The sequence below is a fragment of the Loxodonta africana genome, chromosome 22, assembly GCF_030014295.1.
Source record: "Loxodonta africana isolate mLoxAfr1 chromosome 22, mLoxAfr1.hap2, whole genome shotgun sequence".
Lineage (NCBI taxonomy): Eukaryota > Metazoa > Chordata > Mammalia > Proboscidea > Elephantidae > Loxodonta > Loxodonta africana.
Genome location: NC_087363.1, coordinates 25,054,391 through 25,068,399, shown reverse-complemented (window position 1 = coordinate 25,068,399; position 14,009 = coordinate 25,054,391). Strand labels below are relative to the sequence as shown.

At 40.1% G+C, this 14,009-nt stretch overlaps 1 protein-coding gene across 3 annotated transcripts in view; it reads right to left on the bottom strand.

Annotated features, from left to right (window-relative positions):
* SMARCC1 (SWI/SNF related, matrix associated, actin dependent regulator of chromatin subfamily c member 1) overlaps positions 1 to 13,484 on the bottom strand; it is a 173,113-nt gene extending 159,629 nt beyond the window's left edge. For all 3 annotated transcript variants that reach the window (XM_023547771.2, XM_023547772.2, XM_003409685.4), the window contains exons 1-2: positions 13,265 to 13,484; positions 6,455 to 6,574 (exon numbers count right to left, since the gene is read on the bottom strand). In XM_023547771.2, the coding sequence (XP_023403539.1) occupies positions 6,455 to 6,574; positions 13,265 to 13,459 (315 nt within the window). In that variant the 5' untranslated portion in view covers positions 13,460 to 13,484. The remainder of the gene's footprint in view (positions 1 to 6,454; positions 6,575 to 13,264) is intronic.
* Positions 13,485 to 14,009: the final 525 nt, after the last annotated feature.

Sequence of the window (14,009 nt, the reverse complement as noted above, 5' to 3'; positions counted from 1 at the left end):
GATGAATTCCTAGAAAAACACCACCTACCTAAACTAACACTATCAGAAGTAGAACAACTAAATAGACCCTCAACAAAAAAAGAGACTGAAAAGGTAATCAAAAAACTCCCAACCAAAAAAAAAGCCCTGGCCCGGACGGCTTCACTGCAGACTACTACCAAACTTTCAGAGAAGAGTTAACACTACTACAACTAAAGGTATTCCAGAGCATAGAAAAGGATGGAATACTACCTAACTCCTTCTATGAAGCTACCATATCCCTGATACCAAAACCAGGTAAAGACACCACAAAAAAAGAAAATTACAGACCTATATCCCTCATGAACATAGATGCAAAAATCCTCAACAAAATTCTAGCCAATAGAATTCAACAACATATCAAAAAATAATCCACCACGACCAAGTGGGATTTATACCAGGTATGCAAGGTTGGTTTAACATTAGAAAAACCATTAATGTAATCCACTATATAAATAAAACAAAAGACAAAAACCACATGATCTTATCAATTGATGCAGAAAAGGCATTCGACAAAGTCTAACATCCATTCATGATAAAAAACTCTCAGCAAAATAGGAATTGAAGGAAAATTCCTCAACATAATAAAGGGCATCTATACAAAGCCAACAGCCAACATCATTCTACATGGAGACAGCCTGAAAGCATTTCCCTTGAGAACAGGAACCAGACAAGGATGCCCTTTATCACCGCTCTTTTTCAACACTGTGCTAGAGGTCCTAGCCAGAGCAATTAGGCTTGACAAAGAAATAAAGGGCATTCGGATTGGCAAGGAGGAAGTAAAATTATCTCTATTTGCAGATGACATGATCTTATACACAGAAAACCCTAAAGAATCCTCCAGAAAACTACTGAAACTAATAGAAGAGTTCGGCAGAGTCTCAGGTTATAAGATAAACATACAAAAATCACTTGGATTCCCCTACATCAACAAAAAGAACAGCGAAGAGGAAATCACCAAATCAATACCATTCACAGTAGCCCCCCAAAACATAAAATACTTAGGAATAAATCTTACCAAAGATGTAAAAGACCTACACAAAGAAAACTACAAAGCACTACTGTGAGAAACTAAAAGGGACCTACATAAGTGGAAAAACATACCTTGCTCATGGATAGAAGACTTAACATAGTAAAAAAGTCTATTCTGCCAAAAGCCATCTATACATACAATGCACTTCCGATTCAAATTCCAATGAAATGTGATGGAGAAACAAATCACCAACTTCACATGGAAGGGAAAGAAGCCCCGGATAAGTAAAGCATTACTGAAAAAGAAGAAGAAAGTGGGAGGCCTCACGCTACCTGATTTTAGAACCTATTATACAGCCACAGTAGTCAAAACAGCCTGGTACTGGTACAACGACAGACACATAGACCAATGGAACAGAATTGAGAACCCAGATGTAAATCCATCCATATATGAGCAGCTGATATTTGACAAAGGCCGAGAGTCAGTTAATTGGGGAAAAATAGTCTTTTTAATAAATGGTGCTGGCATAACTGGATATCCATTTGCAAAAAATGAAACAGGACCCATACACCTCACACCATGCACAAAAACTAACTCCAAGTGGATCAAAGACCTAAACATAAAGACTAAAACGATAAAGATCATGGAAGAAAAAATAGGGACAACGTTAGGAGCCCTAATACAAGGCATAAACAGAGTACAAAACATCACTAAAAATGACGAAGAGAAACAAGATAACTGGGAGCTCCTAAAAATCAAACATCTATGCTCATCTGAAGACTTCACCAAAAGAGTAAAAGAACACCTAGAGATTGAGAAAGAATTTTCAGCTATGACATCTCTGACCAGCGCCTGATCTCTAAAATCTATATGATTCTGTTAAAACTCAACCACAAAAAGACAAACAACCCAATCAAAAAGTGGGCAAAGGATATGAACACACACTTCACTAAAGAAGATACTCAGGCAGCTAACAGATACATGAGAAAATGCTCTCCATCATTAGCCATTAGAGAAATGCAAATTAAAACTATGATGAGATTCCATCTCATTCCAAAGAGGCTAGCATTCCAACGAGGCTAGCATTAATCAAAAAAACACAAAAGAATAAATGTTGGAGAGGCTGCGGAGAGATTGGAACTCTTATACACTGCTGGTGGGAATGTAAAATGGTACAACCACTTTGGAAATCTATCTGGCGTTTTCTTAAAAAGTTAGAAATAGAACTACCATACAACCCAGAAATCCCACTCCTCGGAATATACCCTAGAGAAATAAAAGCCCTTACACGAACATATATGCACATCCATGTTTATTGCAGCACTGTTTACAACAGCAAAAAGCTGAAAGCAACCAAGGTGTCCATCAACGGATGAATGGTTAAATAAATTATGGTATACTCACACAATGGAATACTATGCATCGATAAAGAACAGTGACGAATCTGTGAAACATTTCATAACATGAAGGAACCTGGAAGGCATTACGCTGAATGAAATTAGTCAGATGCAAAAAGACAAATATTGTATAAGACCACTATTAGAAGATCTTGAGAAATAGTATAAACTGAGAAAAACATACCCTTTTGTGGTTATGAGAAGGGGGAGGGAGGGAGGGAAGGTGGGAGAGGGTTATTTACTGATTAGTCAGTAGATACGAGGCACTTTAGGTGAAGAGAAGGACAATACTCAGTAAGGGCAAGGGCAGCTCAACTGGACTGGACCAAAAGCAAAGAAGTTTCTGGGATAAACTGAATGCTTCGAAGGTCAGCAGAGCAAGGGCAGGGGTTTGGGGACTATGGCTTAAGGGAACTTCTAAGTCAATTGGCAAAATAAATTCTATTAAGAAAACATTCTGCATCCCACTTTGAAGTGTGGCGTCTGGGGTCTTAAATGGTAACAAGCGGCCATCTAAGATGCATCAATTGGTCTCAACCCACCTAGAGCAAAGGAGAATGAAGAACACCAAGGTCACATGATAACTATGAGCCCAAGAGATAGAAAGGGCCACATGAACTAGAGACTTACATCATCCTGAGACCAGAAGAACTAGTTGGTGCCCGGCCACAACCAATGACTGCCCTGACAGGGAGCACAACAGACAACCCCTGAGGGAGCAGGAGAACAGACCCCAAATTCTCATAAAAAGAGAAGACTTAATGGTCTGACTGAGACTAGAGGAATCCCGGCGGTCATGGTCCCCAAACCTTCTGTTGGCCCACGACAGGAACCATTCCCGAAGACAACTCATCAGACATGGATGAGACTGGACAATGGGTTGGAGAGAGATGCTGATGAAGAGTGAGCTACTTGTATCAGGTGGACACTTGAGACTGTGTTGGCATCTCCTGTCTAGAGGGGAGATGGGAGGGTAGAGAGGGTTAGAAACTGGCAAAACGGTCACAAAAGGAGAGACTGGAAGGAGGGAGCGGGCTGACTCATTGTGGGGAGAGTAAATGGGAGCATGTAGTAAGGTGTATTTAAGCATATATGTGAAAGACTGACTTGATTTGTAAACTTTCACTTAAAGCACAATAAAAATTATTTAAAAGAAAATCAGAAGCTTTTGTGCATTAAGGACATCAAGGAAGTTAAAAGACAAGCCTCAAAATGGGAGAAAATACTTGGAAATCATGTAAAAGGATTTAACATCTATAACATATAAAGAACTACAACTCAACAACAAAAACGCAACTAAAAAATGGGCAAAACACTCAAATAGACATTTCTCCAAAGAAAATACACAAGTTACCAAGGAACACACGTAAAGACGTTCAACGTGAAGTCATTAGGGAAATGCAAATCAAAGCCACAGCGAGGTAACAACTGACACACACCAGAACGGGTATAATTAAAAAAAAGGAAAATAACAAGTGTCAGTGAGGATGTGGAGAAATTGGAACCCTTGTATACTTCTGGTGGTAATGTAAATGGTACAGCCATTGTGCAAAGCAGTGTGGAGCTAAACATACAACTGCCAAAGGACACAGCAATTCTATTCATAGGTACATACTCAAAAGAACTGAAAACAGGGATTCAAACAGATATTTGTACACCAATATTCATTACAGGACTATTCACAACAGCAAAAAGATGGGAACCTGAATGCCCATCAACAGATGAATAGATAAAATGGGCATACCAACCCAGGGGCAGGGACTAGAAAGGAGGGGACGGGAAAGCTTGTAATAGGAAACCCAAGGTCAAGAAAGGGAGAGTGCTGACAACATTGTGGTGCTGGTAACCAATATAAATATGGGTAAAAATTGTTTAATGAGAAGCTAGTTTGTTCTGTAAACTTTCATTTAAAAGTACAATTAAAAAAACAAATAGATAAACAAAGTATGGTATATCCATACAATGAAATATTATTCAGCCAAAAAGAGAAATTAAGTTCTGATACATGCTGCAACATATAGAAACCTTGAAACTATCATGCTAAGTGAAATAAGTCAGACACAAAAAGACAAATATTTATAACCCCACTTATATGAAATACCTACAATAGGCAAATACACAAACAGAAAGGAGAGTAATGGTTACCGGGGAGGTAGGGGCAAGGGGAAATGGGGAGTTAAGGGGAAAAGATTCACCAAAAACACAGTAAAATATTATTTAAAAAAAAATAAAAGAGAGAGAGAGAAGAGGAAAAAAAGTGATGAAAAAAGAACACCCAATGAGAAGCATTTGAGATTTTAAAAAGTTTATCAATTAGATTCAATAGAGGCAGCGAACAGCAGACTAGAAGCTCACAAACCTAAGTTGGTGAAACAGAAGGTGGAAATTTTAAGAAAAAATACGACAAGTAGCTCCTGGAGATCTAATATTTATACAGAGTTCAAAAATATAAATAAATGAGTACAGGATAGCAGAGAATACTAACAGACTAAATGTTTTCTGAGCTAAAGAAACATAACTGAATCTTCAGATCATGAGTTATCACACCTGGACATATTTCTGAATTTCAAAGATCAGTATAAAAAAGGAAGAAATAAACAGAGAGTATCAAATTTTTCTCTCTACAAAATGAAACATTAAGAAAAAAACCTAAAAAAAAAAAAAGAGGGCATAAAACCTACATGCCCAGCTACCATTATTAAACATTTTGATCAAAGATTCTACAGAAGAATCCTGATCAAAAGGGAGAAAATATAGAACAGAATTCCAATTTCTCAGTAATCCAGATTTTCTGGAGCCATGGAGGCTGGATGAATCTCCCCAAAACCACTGCCCTGAAATAATCTTTAAACTTCAAACTAAAAATGTACCCTGAAGTCTTCTTTAAAGCAAACAATAGTTTAACTTAACTAGTAAAGAATGTCTGCCTTGAATATTATGCTCTTTTAAGATCTATATGGAATCAAACTGACAACAGCAACTTGAAATATAAGATAGGAGCCTCAGGGGACAGTGAGTTTACATTAATGGGGAGGAACAACTCAAAAGAGGAGGGTGAGAATGGTTGCACAACTTGAAGAATGTAATCAATGCCGCTGAATTGTACACGTGGAAACTATTGAACTGGTGTATGTTCTGCTGTGTATATACTCAACAACAACAACAAAGGACAATAAATCATTAAAAAAAAAAAACCCCACAGATTTCAAAAGGAAAGAAAGCAAAATCCAGTACTTATACACTAAGCCAAATGACTAGCCAAAATATCAACTCTAAGGACAGCAGAATTATATTCTCAAATAAGCTCAGAAGATATTCCACCTACAATACATCCACTCATTTATCAACATGGTTAGGTTCCAAAGATCAGGTCGTTATATGAAAATCTGTATTGTGCAAAAATGGAGGATGACCACATCAGATCACAAAATGGAGGATGACTATGTGATTATATAACCGTCAAATTACTCATGACTTAACTGCCAAATTACATCATTACGGAATGGCTAAAACCACTGAGAATCATGTCCCAGCCAAGTTAACATATAACCTTAACCATCACAGCCAACATTTCTCTCACCTCGCATCTCGGCATTTGTTAATGCCAGACATACGTCATTAATGCATACAGTGGTCAGACAGTAGATTTTTTTTACCATTGTCCTAAATGCAAAATGTCAGATAACAAGATAGTGAGGATTGGGTATATATAAAAATTTCAAGAAATAGTATTCTAGTCATAACATCTAAATCAGAAGCATGGAGAAGATTGCTACAGTGTACACTATGGGGAACCAGGACATAGTAGAACCATGACATAGTAAAATGCTAACAGCTGAATCTACCTAACAACTGTTGATATGCTTAATGCAAATGTTGAGTGATTCCTGGAAGAGAAACTTCTTACAATTAAAAAGCAATATATAATATCCTATAGCTAAAATCCTGTTCAGATTTCTGTTTTTTTTTCCATTCTATGGGCCAGTAACAAGAAAGGAAACACCTGTAGGCTGCAGTCAAGAGTACAGAGACCAAAGATATGACAGTGCTATACAAATACACTTACAGGGAGTTTGGTGAAGGCCGGATTGGTGACATGCTTCCCAAAGGCGTCTTCCTGGAACTGAAGAAGCTGTACCACCAGCCCAGCCAGGGTTTTATTGGTAGGAGCATCAGCGTGAACATACTGCAAGATAAAGGCAGGGACTCAAAAACTGATACAAAGGTGCGGAAAAGAACTGCCCTACCTCCCAGTACCTAAGCCCTGGCACTATGGCAGATTTATAGATGAGACATGGACTGCAATAAAGGAGCTTACAATAACAATGTGAAAAGTTATCCAGCATGATGGGGATAATGTCAAGAAGGCCAAACCAGCAGTACAGACAGAAAGCTTGCTTCACAGTAAAGAAAGATAATGGGTAACATGAAGAGAAAGCATGAATATGATAAACTCAATCAAATGTAAAGTTTAATTTGGTACTAAATCTTCATTACCTTAAGAAGCCAATCCATTCCATGTTTTTTAAAAACTTCCAATTTTGAGCAGGAAAAACACCTCTACTATCTCAACTTCACAAAAGACAATGAACAACTAAGTTTTTCTTCCTGAAGCAAACCTCCTTCTAAGTATCATCCAACATATCCAGGTTAACTGGTCTGTTTCTCCTATAATAATTAAGTCATTTGTATACAGCAAAATCACATCAACTGCACAGTCCTCCATTAGTATACATTAAGCTGAATGGCTTCCAATTTGTGCTACTGCCAAATAAATAGCTTAAAAGAGCAATTATCCTTAAAGCTTAGACTCCTCCCAAATTTTGATTTTTTCCAGTACATTAGTTTTCTAACGTAAATGAAACAGCCAGCATGCAGCTAATCTCATTGAAGACTCAGCGTGTCTTAGAGTAGATTTCAACTCTTAGCGGCCCTACAAAAAAAGAGAACTGCCCTACAGGGTTTCCTGGGCTGCAATCCATAGGGTCACTATGAGTTGGAATCGACTCTACAGCACACAACAAGAAGAATCTTTACAGGGGCAGATCACCAGGTCTTTTCTCCCAAGGAGCTACTGGTAGGTTCAAACCACCAACCTTTCGGTTAGCAGCTGAGCTGCTTAACAACTGTCCCACCAAGGCTCCTTGAAGACTGCTTTATTTTACACAAAATCTTCTAGATGACAGGTCAGCAAAATCCAACCTGCTGCCCTTTTTTATATATAGCCCACAAGCCAAGAATGGTTTTCACATTTTTTAAAGGGTTGAAAAAAATTAAATGAATAATATATCGTAACATGTAAAAACTATGATATTCAAATTTCACTGCCCATAAATAAAGTTTTATTGGAGCATAGCCATGTTTATTCGTTTATGTATTATCTATGGTTGCCTTCACGCAACAGCTGAGTTGAGTAGCTACAAAGCCTAAAAATACATGCTATCTGGCCCTTCACAGAAAAACTCCTCACCCTTGCTCTAGATGACTTCTTTTTATCCTTATAAAAGCTTTTCTTTTATAATACTTTAAGGATGTTCTATAAAAATACATTCTCCTATGGCCACAAAATGACACACGTGCCACACAGACATCAAAAACTGGAAGCAAGTCTCCCACAACTAAGCATATAGGATGTCGATTCTGTCGGTCTAAAACAATGGTTCTCAGATTTTAGCATGCATGACATCACCTGATTGTCGGCCCCACCCCCAGAGTTTCTGAACCACTGGGCCTTTTCTTTTTTAATCCATTTCAAATTATTACTAGATATATCTCAGTTAGAGAATAACTTTCTATGATAATTTAAGTTAAAAACCAACTGAACAATTTTTTGAATGTTAACAACTATTTACAATTCCCTTTCCTATAAAATATTGCCAATTCCCAACCGAAACTAGCAAGTCTCCTCTTTTGACTGCACACTTTCAAGTGAAATTTCAACATCATTTGTTCCCAATTTACTCAACATACTTAATCTTTAATAGGTAATAATTAGTAAGAAAGTAATTAGTAATGCTCAACATATTATAACAATCTTTAATAAAGAACAAACTCAAGTTTATTCTACAGACTAGCAAAATAAACTGTACATATCCACATGATAACTTCATAATCTTTAACGAGTACAGGCTTCCCAAAGGGGGAATATAATGTAGTTTTTTTGCATACGGTAATGTAACACAAAAAATTAATAACTACAGTTTTTTAAGTTTCAGATAATTATAGATAACTAAACAATGCCAAATGCTGAAAACAAAAAAGACAACATTCTAGAGGAAGGCTATTCAGCTGAACCCAAATCAAACTTTCAGGCAAAAGGTAATTTTTGATAACTGCAGGAAAATGGTCTTGCATAAGTTCTCAACTTTGCTATTATACATGTTTTCATTCCATATATTCTGTGATTCAGAATAAGAAAGGTTTCATGCAAATAGTCTATACACTCAAAAGAAAGACAGCCAGGTTGAAAGCCAATCAAAGATGCCACCTTAGCTATTTTAAAGTCCAGTTTTTGTTTTTGTTTTGTTTTTATTGTGCTTTAAGTGAAAGCTTACAAATCTAGTCAGTCTCTCATACAAAAATTTTTACACACCTTGCTATATACTAATTGCTCTCCCACAATGAGACAGCACACTCCTTCCCTCCATTCTCTCTTTGTGTCCATTGCACCAGCTTCTGACCCCCTCTGCCCTCTCATTTCCCCTCCAGATAGGAGATACCAACATAGTCTCAAGTGTCCACCTGACCCAAGAAGCTCACTCTTCACCAGCATCCCTCTCCAACCCACTGCCCAGTCCAATCCCTGTCTGAAGAGTTGACTTTGGGAACAGTTCCCGTTAAAGTCCAGTTTTTAAACTATAAAAATTTCACTCTGGTTAGATACCTTTTTCCAAATCATCCAAAAAAAATTACCAAACTAGAAAATGTACTTACGAGGTGGCATATTTAATTCATAAATAAAATTTGACATTAATATATCAGTGTAAGCTACGCCTCACACCCATTCAAAAAGCAGGCAATATATAACTACGGGGTTTTTAAATCAACTTAAAAACTTCAAATTAGTTAACACTGAAATTTAAATCTAATTTAACCAATAAAAATGACGCCAACTGACCATGAGTTATGTGGCACAAATATCACTATTACCTCAAATTTATATAACCCCAACCTCTAGGGATTATCTCATTTGATTCTAACAGTCCTATGGAAGTCAGTCTTACTCCCAACTTACAAATGAAAAAATTAAAACATATAGAAATGAAGTGATCTGCTCAAGGGCCCCAGTTAGTAGTACAAAGAAGTACTGAATTCACTCTTCCAACCTAGTGTAATGTTTATTTCACTATTCCGTACTGATATGAAAGCTGACTTCAACTGCTTCCAAAAATATCACCTAATGCATAAAAAATCCTTAACTTTCAAAATGCTGAATTTTAACCAAGAAAAAAATAAGCATTATATATAGACTCCTTCAGTCATAAACACATCTTTTGATCAAAAAAGTCCAACACCACCATTGTTTTACTTTTAAAAAGTTAACTTCATTAAAGTACTTTGATTAAGCAAGTTAGCTAGACAGGTGTAGGAGGCTTTATCAATAAGTCTGTTTTATATTACGTGTGGCATTAATGAAGTAGCAAAAGTTTAACTTTTCCCTGGGCAATCCTACTACAGCAAATGTCCTGTCAAACAAACAAAGAACAAAGCATTTAACTCTTATTAACTGTTAATTTGTATAAATCACATTAAAACGCCTTCCTCAGGCAATCTAGTCCAACTTTATTCATCATCCTTAAATCTAAATCATTCTGAAATCTTAAATCTTATTTCAGAAATAAGTCAAACTTTGGGAAAACACTCCCTTTGGAGCTTAACACCTCCAAGTTACTGGAATTGAATCCATTTGAGATCAGCAGTGCAAAGGCTTCATCGTCTGAAAATCCCTCAGAAACTACTTACAATTTCCTTTCCTATAAAATGTGGTCAACCTTATATGAAAAGATGTACATCTCTCATCTTTACCAGTTAGGATGAAGGACACGTACCCAATAATACCTGGAAGGCAGCTTAGATAGGGCATGAGCAAGCCTCTGCACTGCTACTGGACTGAAAATGCAACCTCAGGCAAACAGTGAACCTCCCGTGTTTCACTAAGGTTGTCAACTCCTTTCACCCATTTGAAGTTCACCACAGTCAAAAAGTATTCACCCTCCCTCTGTTGCTAGACCAAATTTATCAATAAAGCCTTAAATGAATAGGTTCCTAAGCCTAGTTAATCTGTTCATTTATTCAACAAATACTAACTGAACACCTACTAAGAGCATTTAAAAACAAAGATAATAGAAAGAAGCTCTCTCTTAATTTGAAACTGCCTGGGTTTAATTCACAAGCAGGTATCTATGTGTATCTCTTCCCACAGATTGTGAGTTCCTTCAATCGAGAGATTGCAGGCAGCAAAAAGATTCTGGGCTTTGCAGCCAGGTGGACTGTCACTGAATCCCTAATTTGCGACTCCTAACCATGATCTTGAAGAAGTTACTTAAATCCAGAGCTTCACATTTCTATTATTTGTAAATAAATAAATAAAATCTTTACCTTTCAGGACTGCTGTGAGGATTTAAATATTGGATATGTGACATATGGTAAATGCTCAGTAACTGAATACATGGAAAAAACCATTAATAAAAATGGAACTAGCAATGTCACCTTAATTCATTCAGCTGCTGATATTTAAGTTGTAGCTGCTCTGAAAATGTAGCACTGAAAGCAACAGAAATGTTTAGTTAAAACTCATCAATGTGCATACCAAGCAGAAATATACTGTGTAGAAAAGAAGCCAAGAGCTTTCTAGTTAGTATTTCCATCACTCCAACACCACTCCCAGAGGCTGGTAGGATTCTGGCTGCCAGGCCTGACACGGAATACAACTGCGAATCTGAGCAGGCCCAAGAAATCTGCTCTAGTTTCACAAGGCCCTAGATAAGTCAAGCCTAACTTTGACTCTACCTTTAAGGCCTCAGAGACACTGAGCCAACCTTAGTCAAGTGGCTTCAACATCACAAGGAACCTTTTAGTTAGCCTCTCAGCCATTTTCTCACCCACCTAAACAAATCTCTGAAAGATTATCCAAGTCTAAAGTTGCCCTCCTAAAACTGGGTCCAAGCTGACCCACACTGAGAATTTGGAAAGGTGGAAGTGACTATTTATTTGCCCTTTTCCATTCTCTTCCTTATACTCAAAAGGATAATTCTCCTCAGTATTTTCTTTTTTAAAGCTACACTAAATTTAAGACCCAAAGTATTGGCTGAAGGAAACCTGATAAAAAGAAATATTTTCACAATATACCCAATTCTCTTAGCCACTTCCAGAAGCTCTGTAACCTATCAAAAAAAAGTGACCAATTTATCACTACACAAATGAGTACAATATTGTCTACTTACATGTAGATGAGAAAAACTACAGTCCCAAATACGACTCCCATACTAGAAAAGTCAAATGATATAACTGTCTCTCACTTCCTACAACTTCAGATAAAAAAAAAAAGTCATTTCTGAATGAATCACAGTGTGATGGGGAAGGAACCCAAGACCCCTGCCCATGCCGAACAACTGCCAAAAGCTGGCAGGCTTCACCGCACTGTAGGCCCCAAACGAATAGGTTCCTGGACTAGTTTATCTGTTCATTCACTCAACAAATATTTACTAAACTACTACTAAGGGTGAGGCACCCAACACAAACCGCCTTCCAGAACACACGGTGGTAAACAGGCCTGACAAGGTCCCTGCCCCGCCTTGCTATGGTCCTCAATGAGGGAAATTACAGAACTGAGAGAGAGCTCCAAAAACTTGTCGTGGGCACAGAGAGTGTTTTTAGCTGTTTGCCTCATTACACCTTCTAATGGAGTCATTCCTGAATTAAAAACATTTGTTAAGGGGTTAAGCTGCAACTTTCAAAACCACTTCTTCAGCAGAACTTACATTCCAAAAACAGACGACCATCAGGTAAACGAAAAATAATTTCAGAGAGTGGTAACCACTAGTACGAAAACGATAGGAAGTGGAGTGATCTAAAATAAATGGGGTTCTCTAGAAGGCCACACTGAAGAACACATTGAGTGCAAGTAAACATTAACCTTTGTACTCAGAACCAAAAGCACAATGAAGTAAACACTATCATTTTTAAAAATTAGTTCTCATCAATACTATACTTCATTTTATTGACCTGTTGTTAACTTCCGAGTAAAACCTTCCATGCCCAAACCCACTGCCGTCGAGTCGATTCCGACTAATAGCGACTCTATAGGACAGAGCAGAACTGCCCCACAGATTTCCGAAGAGCGCCTGGTGGATTCGAACTGCTGATCTTTTGGTTAGCAGCCGTAGCTCTTAACCACTGCGCCACCGGGATTACCAAACCTTCCATAGCCCCCCCCCTTTTTTTTTAAACAAATCAACAACAGGTAGTAAAACCTGTGTTACCTCACTAGACTTCGCAGTCTCAGTCTCTAAACAAAACTTGAGCTGCGTTTACAAGGCTGGCTGAGTTTTTAATGATCGTTGTTCACGCATCTAACGCAACTAACAAAAGAGAAAGACTCACACCCTCTGTGCCCTGGGCTCAGCCAGCTCCCGCACACTAGGGAACGCAGCTTTCGCCCGGGGTGCGTGGGCTCGCGAGAGCGTGCCGGCCCCGGCGGGCCCAGGTCGGGCCGCAGCGGAGAGTGGACAGCGGGGGCGTGGCGGCCCCGGCGCCGGCCTTTGTTGTCCCTCGTGGCGCGCGGAGGGGGAGGGGCGGCCCGAGGCCCGCGAGGCCACTAGCCGCTCCCGGTCCCCGGCGCGTGCTCTCCCCGCGCCCCCCGGGCGCGCGAACCCACCTTCTTGTAGTGCTTGCCCAGCCAGACCCGCACCGAGTCCAGCTGGGACACCGTCTCCGGGCTCTCCCAAAACTTGCTGGCCGGGCCCCCGTCCTTCCGCCGATAAACGGCCAGGCCCGCAGCTGCCGCCGTGCCACCCGCGCCCGCGCTGCCCGCTGCCGACCCCGGCCCTCCACCGCCCGCCGCCGCGGCCATCGTGGCCGTCCGTCGTCCCCACCGCCCGGCCTGCCCGGGCCCTCGCGCTGCTTCTCCTTCGCACCCGCGCGCGCGCGCGACGCCGCCACCTCCGCCTCCCAGCCCCGCCCAGCCAACCCCCTTCCGGCGCGGATGCCCGGCCCCGCCCCATCTCGGGCTGGCGCCCTAACCGACGCGAGCACGCGCACACGCATGCGCAGCACTCCCATGCACACAAGCATGCGCAACACTACCACCCGGCGTGCGACTTCGGACGAGCGCTTCTGCCCGCCTCTTCCTGCAGTTTACGCTCTCCGCTTCCCCCGTTGGGCGTCGGCACGCCTCGCTCTTCCTCTGGTTCCGGCGTCGGGTAGCTATGCGGTCGGTAACCGCGTGGCGCGTTTGTCTCATCGTCTGCCACACCGGAGAGGAAAGGCCCGGTGTGAGAAATGCCGAAGGGAAAGCCGGTATAGAGTGCTGAGGGACCCACCTGCGGGTAGGAATTGCACCAACTCCCCGCTTGCCCTCAGACCCTCTAGACGAAGCGACCGAGTCTGCCTTTATAAACGTC